The sequence below is a fragment of the Anabrus simplex genome, chromosome 2 (assembly GCF_040414725.1).
Source record: "Anabrus simplex isolate iqAnaSimp1 chromosome 2, ASM4041472v1, whole genome shotgun sequence".
NCBI classification, from domain to species: domain Eukaryota; kingdom Metazoa; phylum Arthropoda; class Insecta; order Orthoptera; family Tettigoniidae; genus Anabrus; species Anabrus simplex.
This window is the reverse complement of record NC_090266.1, coordinates 973,686,086-973,698,235: the sequence shown is the minus strand read 5'-3', so window position 1 is coordinate 973,698,235 and position 12,150 is coordinate 973,686,086. Positions and strand designations below refer to the sequence as shown.

Below are 12,150 nucleotides of genomic sequence, written 5' to 3'. Positions count from 1 at the left end.
TATTAAAGGTGAGATGGACAAGGACAGTTGTGTAAATGTTGCGCCAAACTGTTCTTGTGTTTCTCATGTGACGATTTTGGAGGAGAAAGGCGATTATCGTGGTCTCTTATATGTACTGCACAGCAATGGAAAGAAGGGCAAAATACCATCATTGGCTAGATATTAACGATAGGTGTTTTGGCTGTAAATGTTGCTGCCAGGTTTCAACTTTTGGTCCTAATAAATCTCAAAGTGCATGCTTACCTTCTGAAGAAGGGGCTAAGTCAAAGATTACAAACGAGGTGTGTAAATAAAGTTATGATGCAGACATTTTTATTTGTTTCATTCCAGTAACATTGTAGTTCAACATTGTCTCCTTCAAAGTAACTGCCTTGTGAAGCCGTTCTTCCACTCTTCATAGCAGTGCTGGAACTCGGATACTGAGTAGTATTCACCTGGTCGATTATAGCCGTTTGAATGTTGTCCAGTGCCCGGAAACGACATCCCTTTAGGTTTTTTTTTTTTTTCGGAAGAGAAAAATGTCGCAAGGACTCGACTCGGGCGAAAATAAGGATGCTCAGCTCAAGAGTCACGGGAATGTTCTTAATGGCCAAAAAACCTTTTACTGAAATTGCTGTGTAACAAGGTGCATTGGTGTCACGCAACGCCCAGTTCTTTTTGATGTTTGGTCTCACACGCATGACCCTTTTCCCAAGTCTTGCAAGAACTTCCCGGCAAAAGCGTTGATTAACCCCTTCGCTTAATGTCATAAATTCTTTGTGAACGGTTCCCTCGATTTCAAAAAAGCAAATTAGCATGATTTTGATCCTTCACTTGCTCAAAATTGTTGCATTCTTTGGCCTTGGAGAGCTTGGGGTGCACCTGGTCATTGGCTTGGCTGTCTTATCTGCACTTCTGCTTTAGCAGGTTGGTCAGTCCATTTCCCACCATCGAACAAGTTTTCCCACCACAATCCCATTTTCAATCGATTCCAATAAAGTCAACGTACCTGTCCCTCCTCATGTCCTTTTGGTCCTGCGTCAGGTTTCTCGGAACCATTTTTGAGCAGAATTTTCTCGTCTCCAATTCATTGGTCAAATTTAACTGTGCTCCGATCATTTTGTCAAGCAATGATCTGAACGCACGGGATCTCGGACTCTATCGACATTTGTTTCGGCTCTTGAAACTGAAGGCCTTCCGCTGCGGGGTTCATCTTCAATCGATTCTCTTCCTTCTGTACATGCTTTAAACCACTGAAACGCTTGGGCCCTTGACAAAACACTGTCTCCGTAGACTTTCCGAATTTCTGCAAAATTTTCCGTTGCACTGTGTCCAAGACTTGGAAATAAAATAAGTAGGCACTCATTTATAGGATACCCGTTTTTTTTTTTTTTTTTTGCTAGTGGCTTTACGTCGCACCGACACAGATAGGTCTTATGGCGACGATGGGATAGGAAAGGCCTAGGAGTTGGGAGTGGCCGTGGCCTTAATTAAGGTATAGCCCCAGCATTTCCATGGTGTGAAAATGGGAAACCACGAAAAACCATCATCAGGGCCGCTGACAGTGGGATTCGAACCCACTATCTCCCAAATGCAAGCTCACAGCCGTGCGACCCTAACCGCACGGCTAACTCGCCCGGTAGGATACCTGTAAAATGTTGAATAATTGTTGGTTTTAGCTAGGAAAACAGTGATCAAAAACACTGAAATTATGCAGCAAATGCATTTTGAATGAACAGAAAATAATTTTAATACAATTTATATTTAGCTAAAAGAGATGCCCTTACTGTGTTCATTCAAATTAAACTGATCTCCAGAAAAAAAAGAAAAAAAAAGAAGAAAGTCTCAACTTTTGGGGAAGAAACTATCTTATAAAACACCTACACTGCTCTCAACTGCACTTGGAAGTATCCTAATTATAACAGGTTACTTGTAAACTATAAAACTGGACTTAAAACTAAATACTGGATACTTAGACGGGTTATTATTCATTTTTCTACCTACGCGTTAACAGAAATGAAAATTGCCCTTAATTTCTGAAATATCGAAAATGAGTAAAAATACAGATGAAGATGTCTAAAACAGTGACTCGATAACTATTTTCACACTATACCTGAGACTTGAACTACAAATGTAGAATTATACGAATCAGTTGATTTGCTGGATTGTATGTCAACAAAGGAGTACAGTCGAACTTCGATATTTCGAACCTCCATTACTCGAATTTTCAGTATCTCGAAGTGACTTCAATTTCCCGGCCGTTTGTCCTATTCTTCACGTGTATTTATTTCTCTATTACTCGAAATTCGGTTACACGAATTTCTCGATTTCTCGAAGCAAACGTTTCGTCCTTTTAAGCAAAAAATACTCTGTAACTCCAATTATGTACAACATTGACTGTGCAATACAGCATTTGTAGTTTGTGGGGAAACAGTTAACAAGTAAAGAAGTAAAGATGCTGGGAGCTAATATAACGGGAACCGATCAACAAACTTCTAGTGATCGGAAAATCGGCAAAGCCTCGTGGTTTTTCGGGTGTAAACTATTCATTACCGGTCACGTACGAAAGCAACCCCGGAAGTCTTGGATGACAAGCTCCATTTACGAATCTTGGGTGCGTGGTTTCGAACCTACATACAGAGTCAGTTGAATATAAATGACAGCGTTTCTCACAGAAATAAATGGTGTTGAAAGGTATGTGGAAGAAAATAAGGTTAACAGTAAAAAACAGAAGAGACTAACGATTTTTTTTCCAAAGGTGTTAATGGAGGTATGTTTCTTGTTTCACTACTGTATATACTGTATTCTCTCTTCTAAAAAGTTACTATAATAACGGTCATAATTAAAGCTATGCCGTAAAATACGAGTTTGTTAGTATATTTTTAAATACTTTAAAAAATACTGTATTCTGTATAAGCCCGTAGATACATACGATTTAGTTATGCGCAATATATGCTCAAATACGGTATTCTCTATATCTCGAAATTTCGATAACTTGAAATAAAGTTTAGCTACCTAGGCGATTCGAGATATCGAATTCGACTAATATGAATTCGACGAACAGCAGTTATCATTAGCAATGACAAACCATTAACTGTCTTGTCAACGAAATACCTTATATTCTCTTTATTACTTGTATCTCTATAGTGTATTGTTTGACATGTTTGCCTTTGTTTTGCTTGTATTTTCTTAGTTTATGCTTGGTTTTATTTGTTTTTCCTATTTTCTCCGTTGAGATCATTAGGTTGAAAAACTGTACAGATCTGCAGAAAATAAAGGCTACAGCACTGGCACCTTATATTCTCTTGAGGTATTTTCTTCCACTTAATGCTACCGCTATTGTAATAATAATGTAAAGAAATGGTTATTTTCGTGATAGGTGCAACGGATGTTCTATGCGAAATATCGTATGTAGTACCTATCAGTGATGGTTGCTCTTTGAGGGTACAGGGTCACGTGCCCTCCCAACCTCTTATAAGTTATGAGCCTCCTTGCTTTTCAGGCGGAAATTAAAATGAGGAAATAATCGAAATGAAGGTATTTACGCCATCGTGGCATATATACAGCCAATTACGTGTATCATATGTTTCTATTCTGCTAGTCCCAGTGCTAAATGCAGCAGCTGGGCATAACACCTCTGTGACTGACGGAGCAATGTATAACGAAATCCTTCCGCTACCTTGCTGCTGGTCATGTGGGCGAGGGAGAATGCTGCGAACATTACAGGAACATCGGTCACAAGCTCGATGTGCCCGGAGCTCACTGCTGGCACTGTGGGGAACGGCGGATTGGGGGTTTCTAACTGTACTATATTTTCACCCTGGTGTGGAAGACGGTTTGGGACGCGAGAGGACACCACCAACGTTGTGAAACATGAGGTTGCAAAATTCACATATGGTGATTCGGGGAATAAGACCAAGATCAACTAAAGTTAAACAGTTTTTTTTCTTTCTATACTTCAGTGTAAAACCGCCCGACATTAATCTCATTCATATATCAACAAATAAACTGTAATATCAATTAATTATGGCCTACCATTGGGAGCCATTTGTAATTTAAAATATGAATAGATATAATACTCGCCTCACGCTTGGGCGTTAATTGAATTCTTAATATACTTAAATATAACAAACATGGAATGAATACAATTATTGACTGAAATGTCCGGAATTTCGGTGCCAGAATTCACCAAAATGGATCCCTCGAATTTTGATAGAGCACGATAATTCTCTCTCCCAGGGCATGTACATAAAGGTGCGTAGTGGTACATCTGCTACGGGCCTTACGTAAACCCTCTGAAAACGATTAAACAGGTAGGAACTGCACCTAGGTTCTCCAATAACTTCTCCACTGATTGTAAAATAACTACCTATATTATGAAAATATCAGTCCATAAGCTCTTCATCAATACACAAAATATACACTTCGCACTGAAAATATTTACAACGGCTGGTAGACTCCCTATGTACAAAAGCGGCGGGAAACGACAGCGAGGACTGCACTGCCATTTGTAGTGAGCCCGATGACCGATAGTTACAATGCATATTTATTGCCATTCACTGTTTTTGTGTATCAACACAAATTCCCAGCTCGAACCGCCAAAACATGGTATACTACTTTAAACACTAACACTTTGTTTTAGACACACGTCCCCCCACTGTCAGCAGCTCTGAAGATGGTTTTCGGTGGTTTCCCCATTTACACACCAGGCAAATGCTGGGGCTGTACCTTAATTAAGACCACGACCGCGTCCTTCCAACTCCTAGCCCCTTTCTATCCTGTCAACGCTATAAGACCTATCTGTGTCAGTGCGACGTAAAGCCAATTGTAAAAAGAAACGATACTTGCGCTAGCACAAACACGCTCTGTTGGTCTGTGCTCTGAAAGCGGACCATAAATTACCGAAAGTCGCCATGAGATACAGAAGACCAAGTACATGTACTAGATCAGTACACTAGCACAAGCAGGTAAACTACAATACTGCTCCGTTCGTCAATAATCAATCGTTAATAGTCAAAGTAGTAATCAATAGTTAATGTTAAACGCCCATAGTACGCTGGATCGCGTCCTGCCTACCTATATGTAGACTTCCTCATCACCGAGCGAGTTGGCCGTGCGGTTAGGGCCGCGCAGCTGTGAACTTGCATCCGAGAGGTAGTGGGTTCGAACCCCACTGTCGGCAGCTCTGAAGATAGTTTTCCGTGGTTTCCTATTTTCACACCACGCAAATGCTGGGGCTGTTCCTTAATTAAGGCCACGGCCGCTTCCTTACCACGCCTAAGCCTTTCCTATCCCATCGTCGCCATAAGACCTGTCTGCGTCGGTGCGACGTAAAGCAAATTGTAAAAAAGAAACCTCCTCATTCCCACTCAGTTTCGATATGTCCAGGCTCGTTCAGGCGTGTCTGTCCAATCATGAACGAGAGATTTCCCGCGTTATGATACCCATGTGAACACTACCTAATCATGTTGAACTTTTAAAACGGCCACAATTGCAGTTTTCGAATCCTACCGTCGGCAGCCATGAATATGGTTTTCCGTGGTTTCCCATTTTCGCATTCGGCAAATGTTGGAGCTGTACCTTAATTAAAGCCACGGCCGCTACTTTCTCATCCTTACGTCGCTGAAAGCATTCGATGTGTTAGTGCGACATTAAACCATTAGCAAGAAAATGCATTAAATCCTTTTTTTAAATAAACAGTTATTTCTTAAACACAATTCTTTTTTTATCATTTGATATTCTATACAAAACATAAATGATTGGTTCCCTACAGAGATGCTACAGAAATATCTTTTTCTTTCTTTTTCAGCCTACATATCAAAATCAGCGAGTAATCCAAGAAACTGTCACTACGTCGAAGATGTCCTATCCTCAGAGTCCGCCCGCCAAGAACGTTTCTCTCAATAGCAACCTGTCGGAGCTGGATACCTTGCTTCAGGATTTGAGTAATGCTCATTATGCCGGCTATGTTGAGAGGAGAGGTATGTTTTGTTGCATTTTGTCTCTGAAAACATATTGGACTCCCATGGTTTCTGTGAGCATTATGGATGACATTAAACACAGATTTATTCAGATCATTCTTACATATGTCAAGCAGAATATGACTGTTAAATGTGTTATAATCTGGAGTTATTAATCCTTGTTTATTCATAAGGGTTCTTCCTACACTCCAGCATTGAGGTAGGCTAAGGTATTATATTACTTCCTAGAACTGAAGAAACTGTCTCAACACCAGGCTTAAATAATGACGTTACACATACTCCTACTGCCATTTCAGCATCACTTGTTTTTGGGCAGATGCCAACTTGCGGCACGCGGGTTAGCTTGTCCCTTTATCTATCTATATAAATAAAATTGTTCGTGTCTGTTTGTTTGTCTGTCTGTTTGTCTGTTCCACCATCACGTCGAAACGGCTGGATAGATCTCAACCAAATTTCATATTTAGAGTATACTCATCCCGGGGAAGGTTTCGATATGCATATCATTTTAAAATCTTTGAATACACGGGGGTTTATAGGAAAACCAGAATGGTTTTCCCACCATCACGTCGAAACGGCTGGATAGATCTCAACCAAACTTCATATTTAGAGTATACTCCTCCCGGGGAAGGTTTCGATATGCATATCATTTTAAAATCTTTGAATACACGGGGGGTTTATAGGAAAACCAGAATGGTTTTTCCACCATCACGTCGAAACGGCTGGATAGATCTCAACCAAACTTCATATTTAGAGTATACTCCTCCCGGGGAAGGTTTCGATATGCATATCATTTTAAAATCTTTGATTACACGGGGGGTTTATAGGAAAACCAGAATGGTTTTCCTCCATTTTCTCTTATACTATTGATTTTCTGTAAACTTCGTTTACCGTACGTGAAACGTCTCTTCATTATAAACAACTTTCGTTATATTCATAATTTACCTTACTCTTTACATGACGGAGAAATTTACAATTTTCTGCTGGTACCATGCTCTGCATTGAGTGACCGACAGACCGACAACGAACCTACAGGTTACCATGGCAACGTCTCTGACTGCATGCCAGCAGGGAAGTAACGTATTGTCATTTTCCTCATCATGCTTTTAAATTCGTGGTTGTTCCTTGGGTAGAAGGCAAGAGAGGCGTCAATCGGCCTATCTGCGGGATATTGGCAGAATATCGTTGGATGTTATAACCGCCTTCGAATAGATTAAGTAATAACACCATTAGTCATCTTCTTATTATTTGTTTACCTAGGAATCAATGGACTTAAATTTCTCCTCTGTTACCGCTTTATTATATCCATAACTCACACTAGCATAATTTATTGAGGGGCATTTGATTTTCCAATACATTAACTTGGCATTTACATATTTGTCGTTATCCGGCTGTCCTCGGTTATAATCCATTTTCTATTACTTTCAACTTTCTTAACTGTATTATTTTCTTCCTTACTTACGCCGTTTGTACGCGAGTGCTACAGACTACTGGATGTATTTCCACCAATACTCATATTTAGAATACACCTGTCCTTGATAGGTTTTAGGGCAAATATTGTTTCTAAATCCCTGAACTGACTGGGGGTTTATACGAAACCGAAACAGTGATTTTGCACTTCCACAAAATATACACAACCAACGTTAATTTAAATCTACCTGCCTTGGTAGAAATTAATTTCTAAACCTTTTTCCTCATGTGCATCATTTCGATACGAGGATTAATAAGGGAGATATCATTAACGGACCGTTTTTTTGTACAAGTCCCATCGGACTTAACTCTCGAGCGGGTGCGTGTAAAGCGTATTCCTTACAACTTGAAAACTACTGAAGACATTCGAACCAAAATTCATATTTAGCATCCACCTGTCCAAAGGTAGGTTTTAAACGTAAATAACATTTCATGTTCCGGAATGGACTGGCGGTTTATAGGGAACCGAAATGGTGATTTTACTCTTCCACAATATATACAGAACAAGACCAACCTGACTGGAAATCGACCAAACGTGATGGAATTCCACCTCTAAACCTTTTTTCATGTGCATTTTTTCGTCAGGAGGATTCATAAGGGAGATATCATGAATGGTCAGTTTTGCAGGTTAAGTCCAGCGGACATAGCCAAAAAGGTGTTTTACATGGAGCAGATTCCTTATTTATATAAATCAAATCGTAACGACTGTGTGCCTCTACACTGACTATTTTGGCGAAATTTTCGTACAGCTTTCCGTTTAAGGGGTAGTAATGACCATCTGCATAATTTTTGGTTTAGTTTCCTGAAAGTCCTAATTTTTACCCGCCTCGCCCAAAATCCAGATTGCGGCATAATCTGCCAGAAGAAAAAGAAGGTAATTGAAATTTGACAAAATTATACGTTTTAGCCTGTAACGAACGGAAAACATCCAAGATCATTAAATTTTTCACTTTTTATCCCCGAAGAATATCGAAATATGCAGGCAGTTTTAATGATGGTGCAGACGTTCGGAAATTCCTATCACATAACAGATTGCACAATCTCCGTTCAATTTGGAATGATCTACAACCTTGGTCTTATGACTTTTTGCCGTATCTGTATCCCTTTTACGTTTGATTTTCCTCTATTAATGGATGTTAAGTCAATTTGGAATTTTCACATGCATAATTCATACCTTCGATTACTTATATGAAATACAGAATCATCAAACTCTTCACGAAAATTGGCCCACCCAGTAGCCTTATATGAGCCAAATGCTATGTATGTAGTTGTCACATAATTATCCGAAAAGTAATGTAATGTGAGATAATCTTACAAGAACATTACCCTGTTCCACGTTTCTAACTCAGTCTGACCCAAGAATAGATGACATATCATAGGACCAGCCATTTAGGCCACTAAATCCGGCGTGTCTTATGGTATAATCCTTTGTCGATATGACGTACGTTTAGTAGCAGTTAATCTGTAAATGAAGGTCTTCAATATTGTAAACACGCATATACTTTCGTATGTCGATCTCCAACTCCTGTGTAACTGTCATTAGTAAGGAAGGTCTACAATTGTAATGAATAGTTCACTTCTCGATTTGACTTGCAGAAGGCAAGTGAGCATGCAGTTTTGTTTAAAACTCCCCTACCCTATTGTGTTTGGCAGTAGGCAAGGGTGCCCGCCATTATAAAGAAATGTCCTTATCTAAAATGTGACTGGCATTAGGCATAGTGGCCTGCTATTTTGATGGAAACTCACCAACTTGGTGTGACTGGCAGTAAGCTGGCTGGAAGTAGGAAAATGGGCCTGGCATTATAATGATAACTGCACAACTCAATTTCGAGTGATAGTAGAGTAATTACCTGCCATTATGATAGAAACTCCTCAACTGTAATCTGTCTGGAAGTAGGAAACGGGGGCTGCCATTTTAACGAAAACTCCCCAAATCGATTCTGTCCGCATAGTAGGCAATGGGGCCTGCAATTATAATGTAAACTTCCCAGATTGTGAATGGCAGTAGGCAAGTGAGCCTGCCGTTATATCACAAATCCATAACAAACACTTTACATTGGAAACAACGTACGGGGACCTCCCCATGCTCTTTCTCGGATAACGCTAAGAGACATGCAATTTTAAAACAATCTTATTTACTGAATGCACACTATTTACTTCGATATTCGAATACAATGTAGAATACCGTAGCGAAGCACGGGTACATTCGCTAGTTAAGAATAAAGTAACAGTGGATTTTATTCATATCACGTTCACCTAGCCTAATAGCCTTTAAAGCGTTGTTGCAGATTGAAAGGGTTAATATTAGCTTTTCTAAAGGACGTACATTTTATAAGTCACGTAAATGGACAAAGAGAAGTACTACCCTCAAGTTCCAGAATACTGCGAATTTGTAAGTAATAAGGGAGTGGGGGCAGTCGAGAGTGAAAATTTACCTTCGGCCAATTTCACTCTTGTGCCATCTTTTTATGATCTTTGATAGGATGGTGCTCAATCGTATTGCACCTCCTGTTGAACCTCTGTTACTACCTCAACAGGCTTGTTTTAGGTCGGGTAAGAACTGCGTATCACAAGTACTAAATCTGACACAACACATATAGGATGGTTTCCAATCCTGCAAGATTACAGGAGTTGCATTTGTTGACCTTTCTTGTTCTTATGACAATAGTACATCAGATCATGCTCAGCAACTTTACAGTCTTAGTAAAGATTACAAGCTCATAAGAATCATCGCCTCCCTGTTACAAAATCGACAGTTCTATGCAAATTTTCAACGTTTTCACAGCAGACGGAGAAGACAAAAGAATGGCTTGCCGCAGGGCAGTGTACTAGCTCCTCTGATTTTCAGTATCCCTTCCACCCCATACTGAAAGTCTCCTGAACGCTGGTGACTTAATTTTCGCAAGTCACACTGAACCTTTCGAAACTGTAGGAACAGATCTTTCCTCTACTTGGGATTTATTCACAGATTAGTATATTGGACAACTGTCTTCTCCCTAACTTATCGAAAATTCAAGTGTGTGGTTTTTCACCGTAAGAACGGTGATGCAGAAAGGGATCCGCGAATTAAGTGGATGGGAAAATAATTGAAATAATCCCAAGTATTTGGATGCTACGTTAGACCGTTCGCTGACATATAAAACCCACTACTACAACACCAATGCAAAGGTCTCGTCTCAAAACTCGCTGCTTCGGAAGTTGACAGGATCGGTGTTGGGAACTCATCCGGAGACACTGAGAACGACACCCTGGCACTCTGTTTTTACGCAAAACCTGTGTAGTACAAATCTGTATATGCTAGGAAGGTTGACACTACTCTAAATGAAACGTGCAGGCTGATCATAGGGTTCCTAAAACCAACCCCTGAGCAGAAATTGTATTCATTTGCTGTCATATAGAAGCGCCCAGATGTTTTTTCTAGGTCATTATCTGTTGACAGCACTGTTTACGTGCAGGCACAACGGAGTAGGCTATATAGCGCTTAAATCAGGAAGAAAGAAATGCTTCTCGCAGTGAGTGAGAGGACAACATGGATCCCAAACGTCTCCATTTACATACTCCTGTATCATTCGAGCGTAACACTAGGTTTAATTTCTGTAACGAACTTCACAAGTTAAAATTCACTCATTTTTACATGTTTTTGATCACTGTCCATTCATCTCATTTAGTCGTTTGACTTTTCTTTCATATGCCATGTAATTTTGTGGCTCCGGTCTCTCGCATTGTTTTTTTTTTTTTTTTGCTAGTTGCTTTACGTCGCACCGACACAGATAGGTCTTATGGCGACGATGGGATAGGGAAGGCCTAGGAGTGGGAAGGAAGCGGCCGTGGCCTTAATTAACGTACAACCCCAGCATTTGCCTGGTGTGAAAATGGGAAACCACGGAAAACCATCTTCAGGGCTGCCGACAGTGGGGTTCGAACCCACTATCTCCCGAATACTGGATACTGGCCGCACTTAAGCGACTGCAGCTATCGAACTCGGTTCACGCATCTTTAATGTCGACTTCCATCTGACCCGAGATCCGATCTTATAACACTCTTTTGATATATGGTATGTTTCCATGAACTTAACTGGTGTAAGTAAGACAACTTTCTCTGCTTCTGAACTCCGTTTTAAAAATATAATTGAATTTATGATCTAATTTTCAAACGAAAAAAGGCCAATTTATTTTCAGTGTATATTCCATGATCAGCGATGGTAATGAAACATCGAAGACCCATTTTAATTAAATTGTACAATAAACCAACCCATTCAATTAATTTAATATCATTAAATTATGCTGTGTCGCCTTAAGAGTTATTGTTAAAACTGCGCACATCAGTCAAGAGTTTCTGTAAATTATTTTCAGATGTTAACCTTATGAATGGATCAGTGAGGCCACCCAGTTGCCAAGAAACTCGAGTACGACCCTCGGTGGACAGCCTTCTCGACGAACTCAATGCTCCAGTGCCAAATGGGTGAGTTAAGCTGAATTACTACTTATCTCCGCCAATATCCAAGTAGTGTGCCTAGTGACATGCTGTGTAATATAATAATTAAAAAAGGTGGTGGATTTATATTTCATATTTTCTCCTTGTATTATTATGATTAAGCATGGATGTCCGTTTCACGAAAAAATGTACTGTATTAAACTAATTTCGTAAGCGTGACGTGTGATTCCACTATTGGTCATCTTTTGCTGCTTTATTTAATGATACAGTATTAGAGGATGCATTCTAG

General features: G+C 39.8%; 1 protein-coding gene across 5 annotated transcripts in view; it reads left to right on the top strand.

Annotated features, from left to right (window-relative positions):
- Pax (Paxillin) overlaps positions 1 to 12,150 on the top strand; it is an 813,847-nt gene that overhangs the window by 706,388 nt on the left and 95,309 nt on the right. For all 5 annotated transcript variants that reach the window (XM_067141777.2, XM_067141775.1, XM_067141774.1 and 2 more), the window contains exons 3-4: positions 5,789 to 5,960; positions 11,780 to 11,888. In XM_067141777.2, the coding sequence (XP_066997878.1) occupies positions 5,789 to 5,960; positions 11,780 to 11,888 (281 nt within the window). The remainder of the gene's footprint in view (positions 1 to 5,788; positions 5,961 to 11,779; positions 11,889 to 12,150) is intronic.